The sequence below is a fragment of the Bombyx mori genome, chromosome 21 (assembly GCF_030269925.1).
Source record: "Bombyx mori chromosome 21, ASM3026992v2".
Lineage (NCBI taxonomy): Eukaryota > Metazoa > Arthropoda > Insecta > Lepidoptera > Bombycidae > Bombyx > Bombyx mori.
This window is the reverse complement of record NC_085127.1, coordinates 11,619,391-11,639,935: the sequence shown is the minus strand read 5'-3', so window position 1 is coordinate 11,639,935 and position 20,545 is coordinate 11,619,391. Positions and strand designations below refer to the sequence as shown.

The 20,545-nt window shown below is 39.1% G+C and overlaps 1 protein-coding gene across 1 annotated transcript in view; it reads left to right on the top strand.

Annotated features, from left to right (window-relative positions):
* The window catches only part of LOC692505 (steroid receptor seven-up, isoforms B/C), a gene marked incomplete at its 5' end in the record, with an annotated part of 147,548 nt that extends 141,475 nt beyond the window's left edge, over positions 1–6,073 (top strand). Inside the window, one exon of the mRNA XM_004929665.5 lies at positions 3,799–6,073. Coding sequence (XP_004929722.2) covers positions 3,799–4,073 — 275 coding nt within the window. The remainder of the gene's footprint in view (positions 1–3,798) is intronic.
* Between the last annotated feature and the right edge of the window lie 14,472 nt (positions 6,074–20,545).

Below are 20,545 nucleotides of genomic sequence, written 5' to 3'. Positions count from 1 at the left end.
AAACAAAATTGTTTGTTTTTATATAATTCCGAGCTTTTTTATATTTTTTCACCTTTTAAACCTTCCCTGGACTTCCACGAATAATTCAAGACCAAAATTAGCCAAATCGGTCCAGCCGTTCTCGAGTTTTAGCGAGACTAACGAACAGCAATTCATTTTTATAGTATATAGAGATTAACACGTATCCATTTACCATCACAATAACCCAATCACAATACACACGGACTCGTCCGTACAGTTTCAACCTGTAAAATCCCACATTATATTATTACAAAACTCTAGATTCGAACGTTAACTGGTTCCAATGTGGCTCTGTTTATTGCACATAATCAAAGTACGGTACATAGTACAGCCATTCCATTCGTCCGTTCACATTCATATCAATTTTAATTCATAAGTAAGCTGGTTGTTGGGCCGGTGACGCAATCCAGGCCGGCTCGAGTAATTGTGATCACTTGTACTAATTGTACGGGAGTCCACTAAACGGCGACAGCTGCTTGATCAAACGTATAATTGATGCGTGCTACGATGTTTTCGAATTGGACCCAGACCGTTTTGTAGATGTTGCGTTTTTTGACAATAACAAAAAGAAAACTCGTGTGGCACTCGGGGACTGCCGCGGTAAAGCTATTGCATAGCATTTTTTATCAACCTATGCAATTATATTTGGACAATAATAATTTAATATTAAAACAATAATAAAATAAGACCACGCTATATTTATAAACATTAACAAAACATTAACTGTCCCCTTCACACTTATAAGCTAGACCGCGCGAGAGAGAGATGGGCAGACTTTTCTTGATGCGCATGCAGTACGACGACAGTGTGAGTGTGAATGTGTTGAACACTAGCTACATGGCAAGCGGAGTGGGGGGTGTTAGGTTTTATTTTCGTTACGGAATTTCTTGATTCGGTCGCTGCGCTCAAACCCCGCGATAAAAGCTATGCAATAGTTTAAAAACTAACGTACATTTAGGTACTTAGGTACATAAAGGCTTACGTAGAATGTTTTACTCGCTAAGCGTTCGCCGTGGTTTCGCTCGCATTAAATTTGTTATTAAAAAATAATGAGACGCGTACTCATATATAGCCCGGGATGAACAGTTGCTTGTATCCCTCTTTTGGTTTGATCGATTTGTAGATATGCTAGTACGTAAAATCACGAACCAGTTTGTTTAGTGCGAGTTTTTTAACGTTCTCGATAGCGTAAAAGTTAACTCATATTTGTATGGAATGGGATCGTTTTCCTACGTTTGCCGCTAGGGGCGCTGTTCCAACTGCATAAAAAATTGCGTTAACTTTTACGCTATCGAGAACGTTAAAAAACTCGCAATAAGCACAACACGGTAAACAATGTTGAAAACTGTTCAATTAAACTAATTTGTATGGGAAAGGATGTCTGTACGTACATGTTTTGTAAACCGAATGCTGAGACAGTTAATTTGTATTTCCGTTGCGGTCGTGTCGTTTATGTTACATGTCCTAACACTATCTTGGAGGGCGGGGATGGTTTTTTTTTTTTTTTTCAATTTTATTTGCCCTTTTCTTTGCTTCGATTCTCTTTGATGACAACAATTGAGTTATTACAAGACAGCGCGATTACACCAATACTCCTGTGATCTATTCTATTTTAAATTATTAATATAAAATAATTGATACTGTTTTTGCTACACCGATACTTCTGTGTTCTATTCGAGGTTACTTTTATTGGTGGTAGGACCTCTTGTGAGTCCGCGTGGTTAGGTACCACCACCCTGCCTTTTTCTGCCGTGAAGCAGTAATGCGTTTCGGTTTGAAGGGCGAGGCAGCTGTTGTAACTATACTGAGACCTTAGAACTTATATCTCAAGGTGGGTGGCAGCATTTACGTTGTAGATGTCTATAGGCTCCAGTAACCACTTAACAATAAATATATTTTTTTATTAATACGCTATAATTAAAACTTTTTTTTAAATATGTAAGTATGCAAAATATAGCTCAAAGATTTCCACCTTAACATATCATCGAATGTAAGAAACCATTTCCATACGTGATGCCGGTGATAAATGAATAAATTTGAAAGAAATTACTAAGATCATTATAGTTTTTATTATAATTTTCTGTAGTAAAGTAGTTAGCCCACTGATTAAAGAACTTAGGATCGTAGTACCAAACCCTATTACCTGGAAACATTTGTGTGATGTAAGTACATGAATATATTTGAGCCCATATAAGTATTTAATAACTACATCTGGTTTTCGTAGTCCGTGGGAACTTAGTTTGAGATTAATAGAACGAGTATGACTTAAAACAAAAAACAACTTTAAAAATACAAAAAAAAAATCTCAAACCAACAACACGAATTAATCAAGACAGTCTTGATACTGATAGAATAATAAGCAATCAAATATCAAAAACGAAACCAACCGTTTTTTATTTTTTTTTATTGCTTTCGATAGGCAGACGAGCTTACGGCTCATCTGATGGGAAATGATAACCGTCGCCCATAGACATCCAAACTACATCAGTGACTCAGATGCGCTGCCTATCCTGGCCTGGATGGGCAGCCTTATGTATGTTACACCGGCTATCCTGTCCTTCAGACCGGAACACAGTATTACTGTTTTGCGGCAGAAATAGACAGGACGGTGGTACCAACCCGGGCGGGCTTCTACACAGTACCCTACCACCATCATACGTTGTTTGGTTTACGTAATATTTCAGAAACCAATAACAAAATTTTATGTTTATTGACCATAATTCCATAAACGTTAATCAAACAAAATAAAGCCATAACTCGAGGGCTATAAAAATGCTATTCAATCGAAAACCTTCGCCAATAAAACGTGTTATTAGGACCAACACTTGACACTGAGGTGCTAATTAGCTCCTGCGGTAAAGTGCAGAACATTATGTCGACACAATGCTAGATAAAAAAAAACGTCAGCCGATTCATTTCTGATATAAAAACACTGAAAACGCTATGATCCAATTAGTTAACACATCCAAAAGAGGCTCACGAGACAATGTCAACCGCGGAAACAATCAAATTGCTTTTGAATTTTGAATACTTCGAACCTCCCGTGCTATTAAAATCGAAATTTGAAATGAAATGGTTTTTTTTTTGTTGCTTAGTTGGGTGGACGAGCTCACAGCCCACGTGGTTTTAAGTGGTTACTGGAGGCCATAGACATCCACAACGTAAATGCGCCACCCACCTTGAGATAAGCTCTAAAGTCTCAGTATAGTTACAACGACTGCCCCACCCTTCAAACCGAAACGCATTACTGCTTCACGGCAGAAATAGGTAGGGTGGTGGTACCCACCCGCGCGGACTCACCACCAGTAAGTATATTTTTTATGTATATGGACTTCGGTAATATTCATAAATCTAAGCGATACAAAAAAACGTGGAAACTATAACAAGAGTTTCAAATAATATATACAGATCGTTCAGTGTACTTATGTATGTAGATATATACACCTATAGACTCCAAAACAGCTGGATTTCGATGAAAATTTCAAGAAATCTTCACGTTGGCAAAGCGGAGTGCCAAATATTGGCCAGGAACGCGGGTTTGACAAGAAATAAATAATAAACATTTACCTGTTAAATGTAGCAAGCATTTTTTCTATAACATTAAACTGATTTTTAATGTCTTCGCTCCCATTATTACCTGTAGTTAAAAAGGGGATTTTTTTTTTATTATTGCTCTTTATGAGCTTAATGATCCTTAACAATAGCCTTTAAAAATAGATTTTAATAGAAACAAATGCCTGTATAAAATGGTTAAGATTTCCTTTTTCTTTTTCTCAGATGCGTGCGGCTTATCAGACGTGACGCACATAGAGAGCCTTCAAGAAAAATCTCAGTGCGCCCTCGAAGAATACTGCAGGACCCAGTACCCGAACCAGCCCACGAGGTTCGGGAAGCTTCTCCTCCGGCTACCCTCGTTACGGACCGTCAGCTCCCAAGTGATAGAACAGCTCTTTTTCGTGAGGCTAGTTGGAAAGACGCCCATAGAAACGCTAATCCGCGACATGCTGCTCTCCGGTAACACGTTCTCATGGCCTTACATGGCGACCATGTGACATACGATGTGGAGGCAGCTGGCGGCGGCCTGATCCACGCCCTACGGCTTTTCGCCGTACCTGCCGACCCAGAGGTTTGACCCGTTCCAGCGATACCAGCGCGAGGCTCAGCCTGAGGACGCCGTCACGTCCTCGAGCGAGTTCCAAGAGGCCGCCGAAACGGACTACTTCGCCCGCGGCAGATCAAGCGAGAGAGCCGACCCCTGCCCCACATTCGATCCCCTGTCAGCGTTCTACGCGCCCAAAACGACCGAAGAATGCTTCGAAGTGGCCACCAGCACCATCGAGACGCAGAAACAAGTCCACAAGTCGTTGACCATCGACAATCTCCTCAACACGCGAAGTCAGGACTCGTGTTCGATCCAGGAGATGAAACAGTGACTTTCAAGTGAGGGGGCATTAGCGTTAATTAGTTAAAGTTATTTTGTTCCTCTGTAAAAAAAAAAAACAAACATATATTTAGGATAGATTTAATATTTAATGAAGTGTACATAAAATGTTCTATTAATGTAAATGTTTAGGTTTTTAAGAGACGGATGTTTTTTACGAAAGATAATTTTATAAAATTTTCTCTGTTTCTCTAGATGAACTAAACAAAAAAAAAAAAGCAATCTCGAAAGTTTTAATGCCACGTAATGTGCGATCCTCGTGCAATGTGTTTATAATAGCTATAAGTTTTGTTCAATTAATGAACATTAATATTTTGGATGTACTGAAATAGATAATATTTTAAATGCAGTACATTAACGAATGCATAAAAATTACTGCGACGATGCCTTCAATGCTTCGTGTCTTCTCATATAAACCATGTTTAAATAAACTACAATCAAAATACTACATTAATGTATTCAAGAAGAAAACCTATATTTTACATATAACACGTGTTTTCTTAATTGAAAGCCAAACAAAAAAACAAGATAGCAATGTCTGTCTGTAACATGAAGAAAATGATAAAATTTTAATTTAATTTTAATTTTTGGAATACAATCAACCAATCATTGTTCGGGATTTAAACTATTATCTAATTGTATGCGTGTGTTTTATCTTTTTTTTTATTTTCACTGGTGCTCTACCTTATAGTTTTTATTAAGATTCCATAAAGCATTTATTTTATACTTTCTATACCTTTCCTTATGTACTACTATCTACAAATAGCGGTGTACGCTTTTTTTTTATTGTTGGAATTGATGCACTATGGCGCCTTTCAGTCAAAATTAGCCGCATTTCTTCAAAAACGAATGTCATGTTTTTGCAATGGAATTTCTTGACAAAGATCCTATCGACTTTGTTGAAAAGACATTAAAAAAAGGAATTGTAAGTGTAATTAATTTGTTGTAAATAATTGTGTGCAATAAGTCTTTCCTACACGTATTTCAGAAAGTAGGGAGTAAACTTAAAAAAAAAACAGTTAATATGTGTACTGCCAAAATAAAATAATAAAAAAAAAATTAAAAATACATACAAAATGTTTTTATTTAACTACTAACCATTTGTATTTATGAAATAAATAAAATGCAATATATCTTAAGTTTAACAGAATTTTTGACAGATTTAATGGTTTACGTATATAGAATTCCCGCCAATAACTTACTCATATTCAACTCTAGTATGAGAGAGACAAACAGAACCAATCTATTCATTGTTGTAGAGCGCCATCTTTGTCGTTTGATTCACGATTCATTAACAAAACGTCACACGCGCACAAACAAAAGAGATGACGCTCTACAAAATCAGCCTTTGTCTCTTTCTAAATAGCTACATTAAAATTTTCGTAATATTGTTATTTTTTATCGATACGTTATACCTTGATAAGGTAAAACTTAATATATATAAAATCCCTTCAAAGGTTGCATAATAAAAATCAATGTATTTATTCTCGGTAATAATTGATTGTACAGTTTAATGTAAAATACAATATATTAGGTGCGCGTAAGAGAACGGAATTGTGTATAAAGAATAAAAATAAATATTGACGAGCGAAATGTCTCTATGGATTTTAATTTGCGTTTGTTTCATTTAATTTAGTCTACTAAATAGTTTAGCATTGATGTCGTCGCAGCCTAAAGGCTAAGAAGGGAAGGGAAAATATAATATTACAAAAATCAAAAAGTCGTCGTGGCCTAAAGGATAAGACGTCCGGTGCATTCGTATGTAGCGATGCACCGGTGTTCGAATCCCGCAGGCGGGTACCAATTTTTCCAATGAAATACGTACTTGACAAATGTTCATGTCATGAATAAAATCGTGTAAGAAAAATCAAACCCGCAAAATTATAATTTGCGTAATTACCGGTGGTAGGGCCTCTTGTGCGTCCGTACTGTGAAGGTACCACCACCCCGCCTGTTTCTGCCGTGAAGCAGTAATGCGTTTCGGTTTGAAGGATGGGGCAGCCGTTATAACTATACCAAGACTTTAGAACTCATATCTCAGGATGGGTGGCGCATTTAGTGTGTAGATGTCTATGGGCTCCAGTAACCACTTAACACCAGGTAGGCTGTGAACTCGTCCATCAACCTAAGGGAAAAAAAACTGCAAAGCTTATAAATTGGTTGCTGGTCGTGGCATAACATGAGTTGACAGACATCTGCAATTAAATATTTGAAATTTCGATCACAGTACCTCAAGCTGAGCACGGCTGAGGATGCTGCGATATTTAAGGTATATATTAAAAACGTAACTGCTTAAAATTTTGCTGATAATAACGTCCCAATCCTGAGTGCTATGACATGTCCTTCTTCAAACGAGACTTGTGGAGAGTACTAAGGTGGGCAGCGGTTTGACTATGCCCCTGGCGTTGCTGACATCCATGGGCGACGGTAACCACTCACCATCAGGTGGACCGTATGGTTGTCTGCCTACAAGGACATAAAAAAAATTTAAAAAATAGAAAAGAATATCATCAATATAGCCTAAATCAATTAAAAATACATTTTTTGCCTACCTGGTCGATAGTTAAGCTTGGTTTTTAAAAGAGGCTATTCCAGCTACGTTCGGACGGGTAGGTGAGCTCACGGGCTCAACCTGAGAGAGTTTGCTAACACTAGCCCTAGCAAGAGCAGTGCTTGGCAGAATCTACCACTGGATCGGAATCGCGATCCACTGAGAAGATACGGCGAGAAACTCAGTGGGCTGAAGGGCAACAAATATTTCTATTCTATTCTATCAGCCCATGGATGTCCACTGCTGGACATAGGCCTCCCCCAAGCCTTGCCACAAAGACCGGTCCTGCGCTGCCTGCATCCAGCAGATCCCCGCGAACCTCGTTGGGGCCAGAAGGTTCTTGAGTGGCGACCGCGTACTGGAAGACGTAGCGTGGGTAGGCCTCCCACAAGGTGGGCAACAAATATAGCTAGCATAAATTCAGTGTGGTACATATTTTATGAGTTCGTAATACTTCGACGCATTGTTAGCGTCGTGGTCAAAGCCATACCGTCGCAGCTATAGTAAGCGATCACGTGCTTAAGGAAGTTAGACGCGAAAGTTTGAAGCAATTCGAAATATATCTGCAGACATGATAGACAATGGGTTATCCGCCCAAGCCCGGCCGAGAAACTATGGGTTAGTTCGACGAGAACGGTGACCGTGAAGTACATTATTAAATAAACCCCAAAAAGGACTGGTCTGATCTAGATACACTTTAAATGGGACCACACGAGAAATACCAGGTTCCAAACAAAAGAGATACTTAATAATTTAAATGGGTTCACCTAGAAAAAAGTTTTAGTAACACACCCAAAAATACAATCAAATCGAGAACCAACCCTTTTTGAAGTCGACTTAAAACCAGCGAACGTCGCTGCTGTCAACACGGGAAATCATTATCGTAAAGTGAATTAAGGCCACTCAGAAACCGTGTGAATAATATCGAGTCTATGAGAAAAGTCACTGTTTTATCAATAATATTGTACTAAAAAGTCCAAGTTTTATCGGTTTCAAGTAACAGATCCAATTAATATGCAGCTGTTCTGTTTTTAAATAGCTTAAATGGGCATTTTAACTTTACTGATGAATATCAACGAGAATAGTAATTATTCTTCTTGTTCTAATATCACATTATGTAAGGCCTGTTACAGCATATCTTCTTGTCATGTAGCGCAGGGATTTTAGTATTACGACTGGCGTGTACCTGACTTTTGAAGTCATCGTGGCCTAAAGGATAAAACGTCCGGTGCATTCGTATCGAGCGATGCACCTGTGTCCGAATCCCGCAGGCGGGTACCAATATTTCTAATGAAATACGGACTTTACGAATGTTCACGATTGACTTCCACGGTGAAGCAATAACATCGTGTTATAAAAATCAAATCCGCAAAATTATGATTTGCGTAATTAATTACCGGTTGTAGGATCTCTTGTGAGTCCGCACGGGTAGGTACCACCACCCTGCCTATTTCTGTCGTGAAGCAGTAATGCGTTGCGGTTTAAAGGGTGGAGCAGCCGTTTTACTGAGACTTTAGAACTCATATCTTAAGGTGGTAATTTACTTTCTAACGTTGTAGATGTCTATGGGCTCCGGTATCCACTTAACATCAGATGGGTTGTAAGCTCGTTCACCCATCAATGCAATAAAAATATCTAGGTGTTTTAGCGTCCTCTGATAACGCCCGTGGGAATACAAAATAATCTCGGCCAGAACATTGCGTGCTCTCTGTCCCCACAACAAAAACCCTGAAACAGGTGTATGCAAGCTGTGATTTTGTCCACGCGTGGGAATTTTGATTTTAATGATCACTTTGTGTGTAATATAGTTAGTATGGGCAATTTCGTTTGAAATGTAGCAGGTGGTTGCTTCGAAATCCACACCGGATAGTACCATTGTAAGTGCGATTGGCGGAAATATGATAAACAGTATTGTGGCCAATTGAATGATAATTATTACACAGCCAGAAACATTGGTTGGGTACTGGGTAAGATGGCGGGTTAATGGTGCGACTACATTTTTTTTTTATTGCCTAGATCTGTGGACGAGCTCACAGCCCACCTGGTGTTAAGTGGTTACTGGAACCCATAGACATCTACAACGTAAATGCGCCACCCACCTTGAGATATAAGTTGTAAGGTCTCAGTATAGTCACAACGGCTGCCCTACCCTTCAAACCGAAACGCATTACTGCTTCACGGCAGAAATAGGCGGGGCCGTGGTACCTACCCGTGCGGACTCACAAGAGGTCCTACCACCAGTAATTACGCAAATTATAATTTTGCGGGTTTGATTTTTATGTTGATGTTATTCCTTCACCGTGGAAGTCAATCGTGAACAAAATTGTTAAGAACGTATTTTATTAGAAAACCCAATTGGTACCCGCCTGCGGGATTCGAACACCGTTGCATCGCTATATACGAATGCACCGGAGGTCTGTCTTATCCTTGCGATGTGATGGAAGGCCGGCTATCCTCGACCCACGCTGTTTGGGGATGGAGGGCGGAAGTCCGGCGATTTCCTGCTGACAAAAAAAAAAAAAAAGAAAAAAAAAACAGTACCTAGCTCGGGTTATACCTAGTCTTGCCATAAATACTGAGACAAAGGGAAAAAAAAATCTATTGCAAATAACATTTATTACTTTTACAGTGTGTTAATTAATACATAAATATAAAACAATTTCAAGTATAACGCACTCTTTCCATGGGAAACATTTTCACTGCCAATCGTACGGATTGTTTTAGGGACTCCAAATTATCATGGCGTTTAGAGCAAGCCGTACTCTCTAAAACTGACCATAAATCATAATCCAGCGGATTAAGATCGGGACTAGACGACGGCCAGTCTTCAGCTCTGATGAAGTCCGAAACGTTCGTTTCCAACAACCAACACTGCGTAGACCGAGCTTTGTGACCTGGCGCCGAGTCTTGCTGGAAGGACCATTCTTGATTATTGAACATGGTGTTGTTAAGGGGCTTCACTACCTTCTCAAGAATGGTATCTTGATACACTTGTTTGATGTTTTGACACCTTTTTCACAAAAGTATGGCTCAGTCACTCCTTAATAGCTAATACCCCACCAAACCATCACTGAAGTCGGATAGTGCCCACGTTGCACTCTGTCGACTAATTGGGAAGCTTCCTTAGAGCTTTGAGCATAAATACTTTTTAGTTGGATTTTCTATAAAAGCGTATTTTGTTACTTTTTTTAAACTATTATTAAAATTTATTTTTCATTTTTTATTTGCATTTCAATATTTTTTGTAATATCGAATTGTCATCGACCCTTAATAAGTATACCAAATTTCGAGTTAATCCGACGTTTTGAAGGGGTTCAAAATCACGTTCAAAGATTCCGTTACATGCTAACGTACATACGTCTGAGGCTAATAAAGGCGTTTTTAAAAGAGTTTCGGAGCAGGTGCGGGCTGACGATCAGTGCGCGGGTCAGGAGTCGACAACGGTCGGTCACGCACGTCGCTTCCATTGTCCACTCACGCAAGCACCACGACCGCGGCAACCGTGGACTGCTTTCCGGCCCGTCAATCAACGTTAACACACGCGGTAAAGTTAATGGATTCTCGAGACTCTGTTAATTTTTTTTATCAAATGTCAACAGTCAATTTAGTTGTTGTGAAAGACTTAGGTTTTATTTTATTAATTAGTAGTTAATGGACGTTTTTATTACCTGACCTGTGGTCTTGTACAGTCAAAGATGTTGCGTAGATGGACGAACCCGCTGACATAACAACATCACCACTCTCGTTGAGAAAGTGAGACTGCTTCGCGGCCAAATCAAACAGGATGGTAGTACCGGCCCAGGCAGATTTACAATTTTGTTCTACCAATATATAAGTAAAAAAAATCGTTTGTATTTAGTCAACTCTTTTTTTTCCCTACCTATGCTGATAGCCTTGAGAGGCTATTTCAGTTTCACCCTAACGTGTGTAGGTGAGCTCACGGGGCTCAAACCGGAGTGTTGCTAACTGACCCTAGCAAGAGTAGTGATTCGCAGAATCTACCACCGAATCGGAAACGCGACCCACTGAGAAGATCCGGCGAGAAACTCAGTGGGCTGTGTCTATGGGTTAATTCGCTCGTCGAGCTCTTCATCGCAAGCGAAGGGTTCGACTAGGACGGTGACCGGTGCTTGTGGTACCTAAAAGCACTGTTAATGGATCGGGAGGATCCGTAATGACGTGGTGTCAACTCTCTCGATCATATTAATGAAAGCAGAACCGATGTTAGGCAAGACAAATGTAACCACAATCCATGGATACTAATGTCATAATAATAATGTCATATAAATAAATAAATAAATATCTAAAGCAGTGCCACTGTATTACTTAAGCATGGAAAAATGAAGAATGTACCTAAAATGATTTAATTTCAGATTTAAAAAATTACTATCAAAAATCACTTACGAATTTATTCGGTATAGAAATAGCTCTTACGCCGTTTACAATAAGATTCTGCAATATATATTATTATAAACGACAACGGAAGCAGCATCAAGTTTAATCCTACTTGTTTAACGTTTCAGTGAATTTCAGGCAGGGCGGTGGGCGTGCCGAGGTCGCCCAATGAGGTCGGAGGTCGCGACCTCCCGCGGGAGGTTACGTGAACCCGCGCAACTCCTTGTCGGTTCAACGGCTCAATTGATTCGCGAGTAACGTTTGACGCCCCTGACTTCTAACTTGGAAGCCTATTGGATATTATGTTTCAATTCGCATTGACAAGAAGGCAAAACAAATGAACGTATACATATCTACATACGTGAACAGTCCGCGTGTTGGGTTTTCACCAAATTGACATGAGATAAGAGAACCAATAACGAACGCAGAATTACAGATATAATATTCCGTTGAAAGATGAAAGCCGGACTTACAGAAATATGTAGTCCACTAATCGAGAAAGCTTGAGATAAGAAAGAACCAAGAAGTTAAACCATAGAAAAAGTTTCATGTGTTGCTTTTGTCGTTAATAATGTTGTTGTTAAAGATATAAACAAAAAAGCGAAAATGGCTAGACATCCAATTTTAATTATCTACAACCAGTCAATCCGGTCCGTGTTGCTGGACAATCTTTGATATGACTTTGATCATTTGATGGTAGGTACCACCACCCTGCTTATTTCTGCCTTGAAGCAGTAATGCGTTTCGGTTTGAAGGGTGGGGCAGCCGTTGTAACTATACTGACACCTTAGAAGCTATATCTCAAGGTGGGTGGCGGATTTACGTTGTTGATGTCTAAGGGCTCCAGTAACCACTTCACACCAGATGGGCTGTGAGCTCGTACACCCATCTAAGCAATAAAAAAAGGTCGCTTCATTAAGCCTATCTAAAAATTTCCTGAAACTTTCGTCGAAATATACAAAAATAATACATACATAGATCCCCTTTTATAATATATTTGTCACGTTGTCAAGAGTATGGATCATGTGGTAGTTGGTAACGAGGTAATTATGTATCACAACCCATCAGACGAGCAGACCAGGACCACTGGTCACTAAATACCAAATTTATATACCCTTCGTCACGCAAAAATATCGCGCTCTCACAATGCAACTAAAGCCCTAAAATCCTGTGACTCTTGAAGTATGTTCGCTAACAGTATTTCCTTTGATCTATTTCCAATTTCAATAGACACCGATATTCACACATATCGAATATTGTACGAAGCCTAATGGTAAGGCAAAACTGCATACAATGTATACACGTGTGTGAGAGATGAAGCAGATAAGACAAATGGATACCTAGCAAAAGGCGCTACGCATCTACCGGCCGCTTGGCGTTGAGAACAGAGCCATACGTGGAGTCGAACCTTCACTTAAAACCAAGATTTACGGCAAAATATCAGTTTGAATCAAAATAGTTTTACCATTTAATTTCTAGACCACGTATCATCGAAACTTTAACATGGTTGTTTTAATCCAATTGTGACCAAAGGCTTACGCTTGAAGCACAGTATTCATTGGTAAAATATCATTTAACATAATATTATAGTACACCAATAAAAATTGCATTAACAGAACAATTAATAGTCTCAAATCCAGCCCACTAAGTTTCTCGCCGGATCTTCTCAGTGGGTCGCGTTTCCGATCCAGTGGTATATTCTGTGAAGCACGGCTCTTGCCAGTGGACCAGTGTTAGCAACACTCCCGGTTTGAGCCCCGTGAGCCCACCTATATGTCAAGGCGAAGCTGAAATAGCCTCTCAAGGCTATCAGCATAGGTAGATCTTTGTTAAAGGCTCAGCAAGCGGAATTGTTTGTAGCTATAATTAATGTACTTCTACATAATGTATCCCACATTATGTAGGCACAAGAGCAAGAAGAAGAAGACGTGCGTAGGACATATATTTATCTAGCTTATCTTATCTTTACATAGCTTTTGTCATGCTGCATAGGGATTTGGTTATAATTAGATTAGGATTGAATTTACGACCTACTGCTGTCTTGACATCAACTGCCCTTGTGTTATAACTCCAATATGTTCATTGTACCAATCTTCTTGTATTTTGTATCTTCATCCGTTTTTGGTTCTATTTAAAACACTAATATTTGAATTCCATTATTCAATACCAATTATTAAATTCATTACCATATTTATTGTGTACTAATGCATAATAATTCGAAATTTTTATGTTGACAGTTATTGTATGTACAATTTCTAAAAAAAAAGCTTCGAGTTTTCTTGTCGATTTTTCTCTGTGATGCAAATCAATGATTAAACCACTACGATTTTAATATTTAGTAAATTAATAATTTCGAAAATAAATAAATTCAACAACGATTCCATGTCACTATTGTTTCGTTGCGCAGTGCCTAATCGTGCGGGTGGTCGAGCCTGATTGTGATTGACAGGCACACGTCACAGCTATCTCGCCAACCACTGTCAACGGATAACAACCACAACATCTCGTAATATTCCATCCATTACCAACTAACCAAAACAAATTATGTTTAGGTTGGTCTAAAACGCGCAATGTAAATCGTCACACGTAATTGGACCGCCAAAGGGTTGATCTATTAACTCCGAATGTTCTCTTTGTATGTGAAGGTGTCAGTTATGTATGACCAAACTGACAGGTAGAAAGACGATCTATGGATTGAAGAACGTTAAGATAAAATCTTTAGAATCAACATTTTACCAAAGGATTGTTAAACTATGAATTTCGTATAAATATTTTTGAGTTAAACTTCTATTCGATCTATGTGGCACGGTCCTCTATTTTTAGGTGATATTAAAAGCCTATCAGATAACTAATATTCTAGTCGACTCTTATGGTAATGCGGTCACCTCGCTGCTCGAGTGACCTTCGCACTTATACCACGAGTCCAGGCTACATTTCCGATGGGAGTACCTTTGTGAATTATATTTATTATTGGAAGTAGAAGTGACCTGTACCCCGGATATATTGCGGGATCTTTTAGAACACAATAGAAGAAAAATCTCTCCAGTGATAGTTGGATAAATATTTAGAGCTGTTTAAAGGAATTATTGGAAATCAATATACACTTCAGATAGTGTTTGCGTATTGAAAGGCTAGACAGGTGGACACCATCATGTCTTTATCTATCTAGCTGCGTTGTCTGCTACGCTTCTGACATGAAGGGTTGCATAACCAATAATTGCGACGTCTGCCTGAAAATGGAAAGTGGCATTCTCGTTTTGATGTCTATGGGCTTCGTTACTGTTTGGTACTCTTTGTCTATAGACTTTGGTGCTCTTTGAAATAAATACGTAAATATTACTGATGGCTAACAAGCTACAGAGCGCGAAAACCTGTCATCTAAATACAAAAGGTATCTCTTTGTCTGCCTCACTTAATTAAATTAAATCACTTACTGATGTTGTGCTCTGACTGGCCTGTACCGGAATGCAATGACTGAAGTGAAGATGTCCACACGGTCGCCCGGCCCAGGGAGACGTTTGTTTTTACACGATCGAGACAATTTAGTGATGGCCGGCTCCGATACACGATAACAGCATCGAAAGATAAATCTTCGGGCTTATTGAATTTTATTGTTGATATCTAGATACCAATCAAGTGAAAAGGTGTAATAAAAAATACTGGTGGTAGGACCTCTTGTGAGTCCGCGCGGTTAGGTACCACCACCCTGCCTATTTCTGCCGTGAAGCAGTAATGCGTTTCAGTTTGAAGGGTGCTGCAGCCGTTGTATACTGAGACCTTAGAACTTATATCTCAAGGTGGGTGTCGCATTTACGTTGTAGATGTCTATGGGCTCCAGTAACCACTTATCACCAGATGGGCTGTGAGCTCATTATATCATTTGAACGTATTATATTTGTAAGTATAAGTCTCTAGTTACATAGAGTCCTAGTTTGAGAACAGATGACTGTTTTTTTTATTATTCCACGGTACAATCTAATGTATCTTCAGACCAATCCCAGGATATCGATCTCATGTGCGTTCCACAGTCGTCTATTTTATTTGGATCGGCTTTTTGTCGGCGGCCCGAAGGCGGAGGCGCTTTCCGATAAATTGTCACGGCCTATGTGACGGCATTAGGATTACGTATTTTTATTGGGCTCTTAGTAAGTTACTGAGGGGACTTTTTTTTTTTTCATTTAAGAATTTGCGGAAATCCTCATCCAGAAAAACGTTAGATATTTGTTATGATAAAAAGGTAAGTCTGGTCTAGTGGAGTACAAAAAATCGGAAGTACATCAGAGATAAGAAATTCTATAGTTTTCCATACATAAATAGACTTTCTTTGGTATAATTAATCTTTTTCGCAACTTAATTTAGCTCTTTAAGGGCTGCCTAAATGCTCGACACAAGGTGCTTTAGAGTATTTTGTAATAATCATAACTTACTAAAAACAAAAACATCACTAAAAATGTTCTACAACACAAAATATTCCAAAACATCCAAACGTTCTCAATAAAGACACCTCTGAGTTTCCCAACACAATATCGCACAAAGAAACGTCAAGTTGCGACGTACAAAAAAAAAAAAAAAAAAAAAAACGGTCCAAAATGAAACAATCAAAGATCCCCACTCACTGACATCTGCCGCGCGAAAAATAAATTCAACCCAAGCTTTTAGCGTAAATTCGAAATTCCACATCCGAATTGAACCAATTTACATAGTCATAAATACATTTGTGGCCGTGCCGCATTGTCTCCGTGGGGTGGAGGGCGACCCCATGGCTTTTTTCACGTCCGAGATAAGACGTGTCGCCGGTTGACAGATGTCGTGACGTTCTTCAGAATTCGCGGGAACAAGTGATTGTCACTTGTATTTTTTACGACTTTTGTTTTATTGTGGGGCCGCAGTGTTATGAAGGAGTTTTCTTCGGCTGTACATGATCGCAAAGGAATATCGATACTAAATATTTTGTGCAGATATAAGTTTGAAACTACGTCATTTCGGATTTTTGGCTCTTCGGTAAGCAGCGGCTTGGCTCTGCCTCTGGAAATGCTGAAGTCCATGGGCGACATATGCAACAAAATTGTTTTTAAGAATTAATTTGTAAACGAATTATTTTCATGATATTTTTGTTACTGCATCGGATGTCACGGCTCGCCTAATGTTAAGGAGTTGAGACGATAGGTCCTGTACAAATGAATCCTGCTACACGGGCTAAGATATGACGTATTTATTTTACAATAAAACGGCTGTTTTACTTTTGAAAAAGTTGAGCCAAAAAGCGTTTACTTTGCGACAAAAATGGGCAGAATTGTGACTCGTGCTAGGGATACCACCGTTAATAAAAGATAACAGGCGACTCTGAACTAGCTTAAAGAAGGTTTTGTTAATAATTTTTTTGTAAAATCAACATGTAAATTCATGACGGAAACATGGCCAATTTCTACTATGTAGTTTATTTTTACTAGCTAGTATTACATAGTTTCTAATACTATGTTCCCGAATCTTATTGAAATTATTCATAAAAAGAATGCCTTCTCTTACATAATGAGCTCATTTTATCAATAAGTGTACTTGAATGAAGAGGATCATAAAATGCGTTTGTAAAGGGAAGCCCAGTTCTGTTTTAAGAACTGCACCCCTTAGAACGCAGATAGATGAAGATAACAACAATATTATAAATCATATCACTCCGTGCAGGATTTTTTTTTAGAATTGAAGGATTACTGGTGGCCCGGAGGCCTTTCCAGTTTCACCAGTTTCACCAGGACAGGTGGGTGAGCAAAGGCTCAGCCAAGAGGGGTGGGATTTGCTAACAGCTACCCGAGCGCCTCCGAAGGAGACCTAACAACTCAAAAGCTTCGCAAATGAATCTACTACCGGATCGGGAATCGCGACCCGCTGAGGAGATCCGGCGAGAAACTCGGCGAACCGATTCATGGGTTGGGTTGCACTTCAAACTCTTTGTCGATTTCGACGAGTATGATTACCGGGCTCCTTAACCCTGCTCCTAGTGTTAGAGCTGAATGCGTCGGAACAGATCTAATGATTTCGTCCTCCTGTTCGGTCACTCAAACAACACAGAAACTGTTCGCTATACCTTTAATCCTGTGGTACATCATTTCCATTTCTGTGTCTAGTTATTAGGTAATTAGTGATCTTGACTGCTCTAAGACTTACATACTCTAAATTATCTCTATATATAAAAATGAATTGCTGTTCCTTAGTCTCGCTAAAACTCGAGAACGGCTGAACCGATTTGGCTAATTTTGGTCTTGAATTATTTGTGGAAGTCCAGAGAAGGTAGATAAATATGAAAATGCTCGGAATTAAATAAAAATAGCAATTTTTGTTGATGTGTCCCTCGTCGGACCGATTCCTTTTGTTTGTTATACATAAGTTTATTTTATACAAAATTTTAGGACTTTTATTGATCGATTGAGTCAGCTAGTCAGCTAGTATGCAATATATATTTTGAGGGATGAAAAGCTAGTTCGTTTAAGCGACATTTTTGGACCTTTACAGGAGAACCATATAAAGTTTGAAAATGAAAAAATACCACAACGCAAAAAACTTCTTCAGCTATTTGAATGTGTAAACTTAATCGAAGTTCAATTAAAAAAATCGAATTGCTAATACTAATACCGATTAAAACGGGCCTTTAGTTACGAAAATAAATGTCGCGTATTAAGCGAAATGTCGCTTAATACAAGCGCTTAATACAAATTATATAGCCTTTCACATAGCCCTCGATGTATAATACAGAATCTTGACTGTCGATTATAAATCGCTATAAAGCGCATAAAAAAAGTGGGCCCAGAGTCCAGTTTTAGATGCACTCAAAAGCTAAGTTAGTTAACCCAAGCAAACAAAGGAAGAGCAAACAAGAAAATACTGGTGGTAGGAACTCTTGTGAGTCCGCACGGGTAGGTACCACCGCCCCGCCTATTTCTGCCGTGGAGCATTAATGCGTTTCGGTTTGAAGGGTGGGGCAGCCGTTGTAACTATACTGAGACCTTAGAACTTATATCTCAAGGTGGGTGGCGCATTTACGTTGTAGATGTCTATGGGCTCCAGTAACCACTTAATATCAGGTGGGCTGTGAGCTCGTTCACCAAACTAAGCAATAAAAAAAAATTGCAGTTCCAATCAGACTTTTTTAAATTGTGAAAGAGCTCACGGGCCATCTTGGAGTAAAGTGCTTACTTCACGGCAAGAATAAACAGGATGGTGACACTTACCCATGCGAGCTTACAGTACCACCCATCGCCTAGTATGGTTTTCATAGAACGCTGCTGCCGATTATAGAACCCTCCACAAAAATCTATTGAAAAATTATATAATATAACACTCGAGAAACACTGTAGAGAGGAGTTTATTCCAGAGCTGCATGGTACGTGGCAAGAAAGATCTCCAGAAACGCAATATCGATGAATATAGCGGTCTAGATATCATGGCTGTGCTCTGCTTCAATGACGGGAGGTGCGATGATGGTAGCTGGTCCTCATAAACATACCTATATCCCATCACCCATCTTGTGGTATGAGTTCGAAGTCTCAACCGAATTGTAAAGCTAGTGTCCACTTCAAACCGGACCTCACTACTGCCTCGTAACAGAAATAGTCGGCATAACGCACCTATGCGAGTGGATTCCGAATATCCTACCACCAGCAGAACTGATCTTTCTCAAGCTAAACCTCAGTACTAAATATCCCATGTCTTCTTGAACAAAAAAATAATAATACTCAAGGTGCTACCAAAACTGACGTGTATCACAGTGATTAATGAATTCAACCCTCTAACAGCCGGTCCACGGAAGCCGGTCTTAGGAAACAAATGTCAAACACTGCTAATGATACGGTTAATGGCCCAGAATAATTGTCGTTTAAAACCATTAGCGGTATCACGAATAGGAGAGAACCGTTAAAATTCGCCTTTTTGCGTTAAGAACGACCTGTTTGTTCAAGTCCGGGACGGCCAGTTGTACAAATAAGATGTCGCTACATCATTTATAACGGTTATTGTTGACCAATATTCGCACGGATATCTGCCAAGTTATTCCGAGGTTCGCCGTTAAAAAATGATCGTGCGCTCTGGACGTAGGCAATGTTATGTGAGGCCGTCGGCGCAAAAGGGGCCTAAGCTTACCATAGTTATTATGGAGCAATGAGGTTTATGTTTTCATGAATTAGAATTTGAGTACGCAAAAGAACAATACGCGCAAAAATAATGTTTACAAAGCCATCTGTTATCTATGGGTGAAGAAACTATGGATTCGGTTTGAAGGGTGGGGCAGCCGTTGTAACTATACTTGAGACCTTAGAACTTATATCTCAAGAGGGGTGGCGCATTTACGTTGTGGATGTCTATGGGCTCCAGTAACCACTTAACACCAGGTGGGCTGTGAGCTCGTCCACCCATCTAAGCAATAAAAAAAAAGGCCGGTTTTGCATCAAAATTTATTATATTTGTAAATAAATTATAAGCATGATTATGAAAAATTGCGGGTTAGGCCACTTTTGCGCTGACGGCTTCATATCAAAATGAAATAAGATATGAGGAACTTTAAATGAAAGAGATCTTTTTAGGACTTTTTGGATACCCGACTATACTAAGACCTTAGAACTTATATTTCGAGATGGGTAGCGCATTTACGTTGTAGATGTCTATGGGCTCCAGTAACCGCTTAACACCAGGCGGGCTGTGAGCTCGTCCACCCATCTAAGCAATAAATAAATAATAAAATAAGTCTATACAGATAATTTCAGAAAATATTGCTGTAAAAAATTGACTTCAACTACTGATTTCATAAACCACATATATTATCTACTGCCAGGTATTATTATATGACGACTTTAGGAAATCAATTGAATCCAGGTTAAATTTACAAAGTTCCAGTGGCAACAGACAAAAATGGTCTGTAAAAAGACAGATTTGTTTGCTCATAGTCACAATCGACAGTTCAACCGTGATCTTGACGCTTGCAATAAAGCCGAAATATCACGAACTCATGAAATGTGAGATCGTGATAACAGACGTGTCAATAATAGGGAATTCCAGAAAATAACGAATAAAACATCTTTAAAAATGATTATAGCTACGACTTCGCGGTTTTATTAATTAGCATTATATTATTTTCGTCCTTTTGAATACTG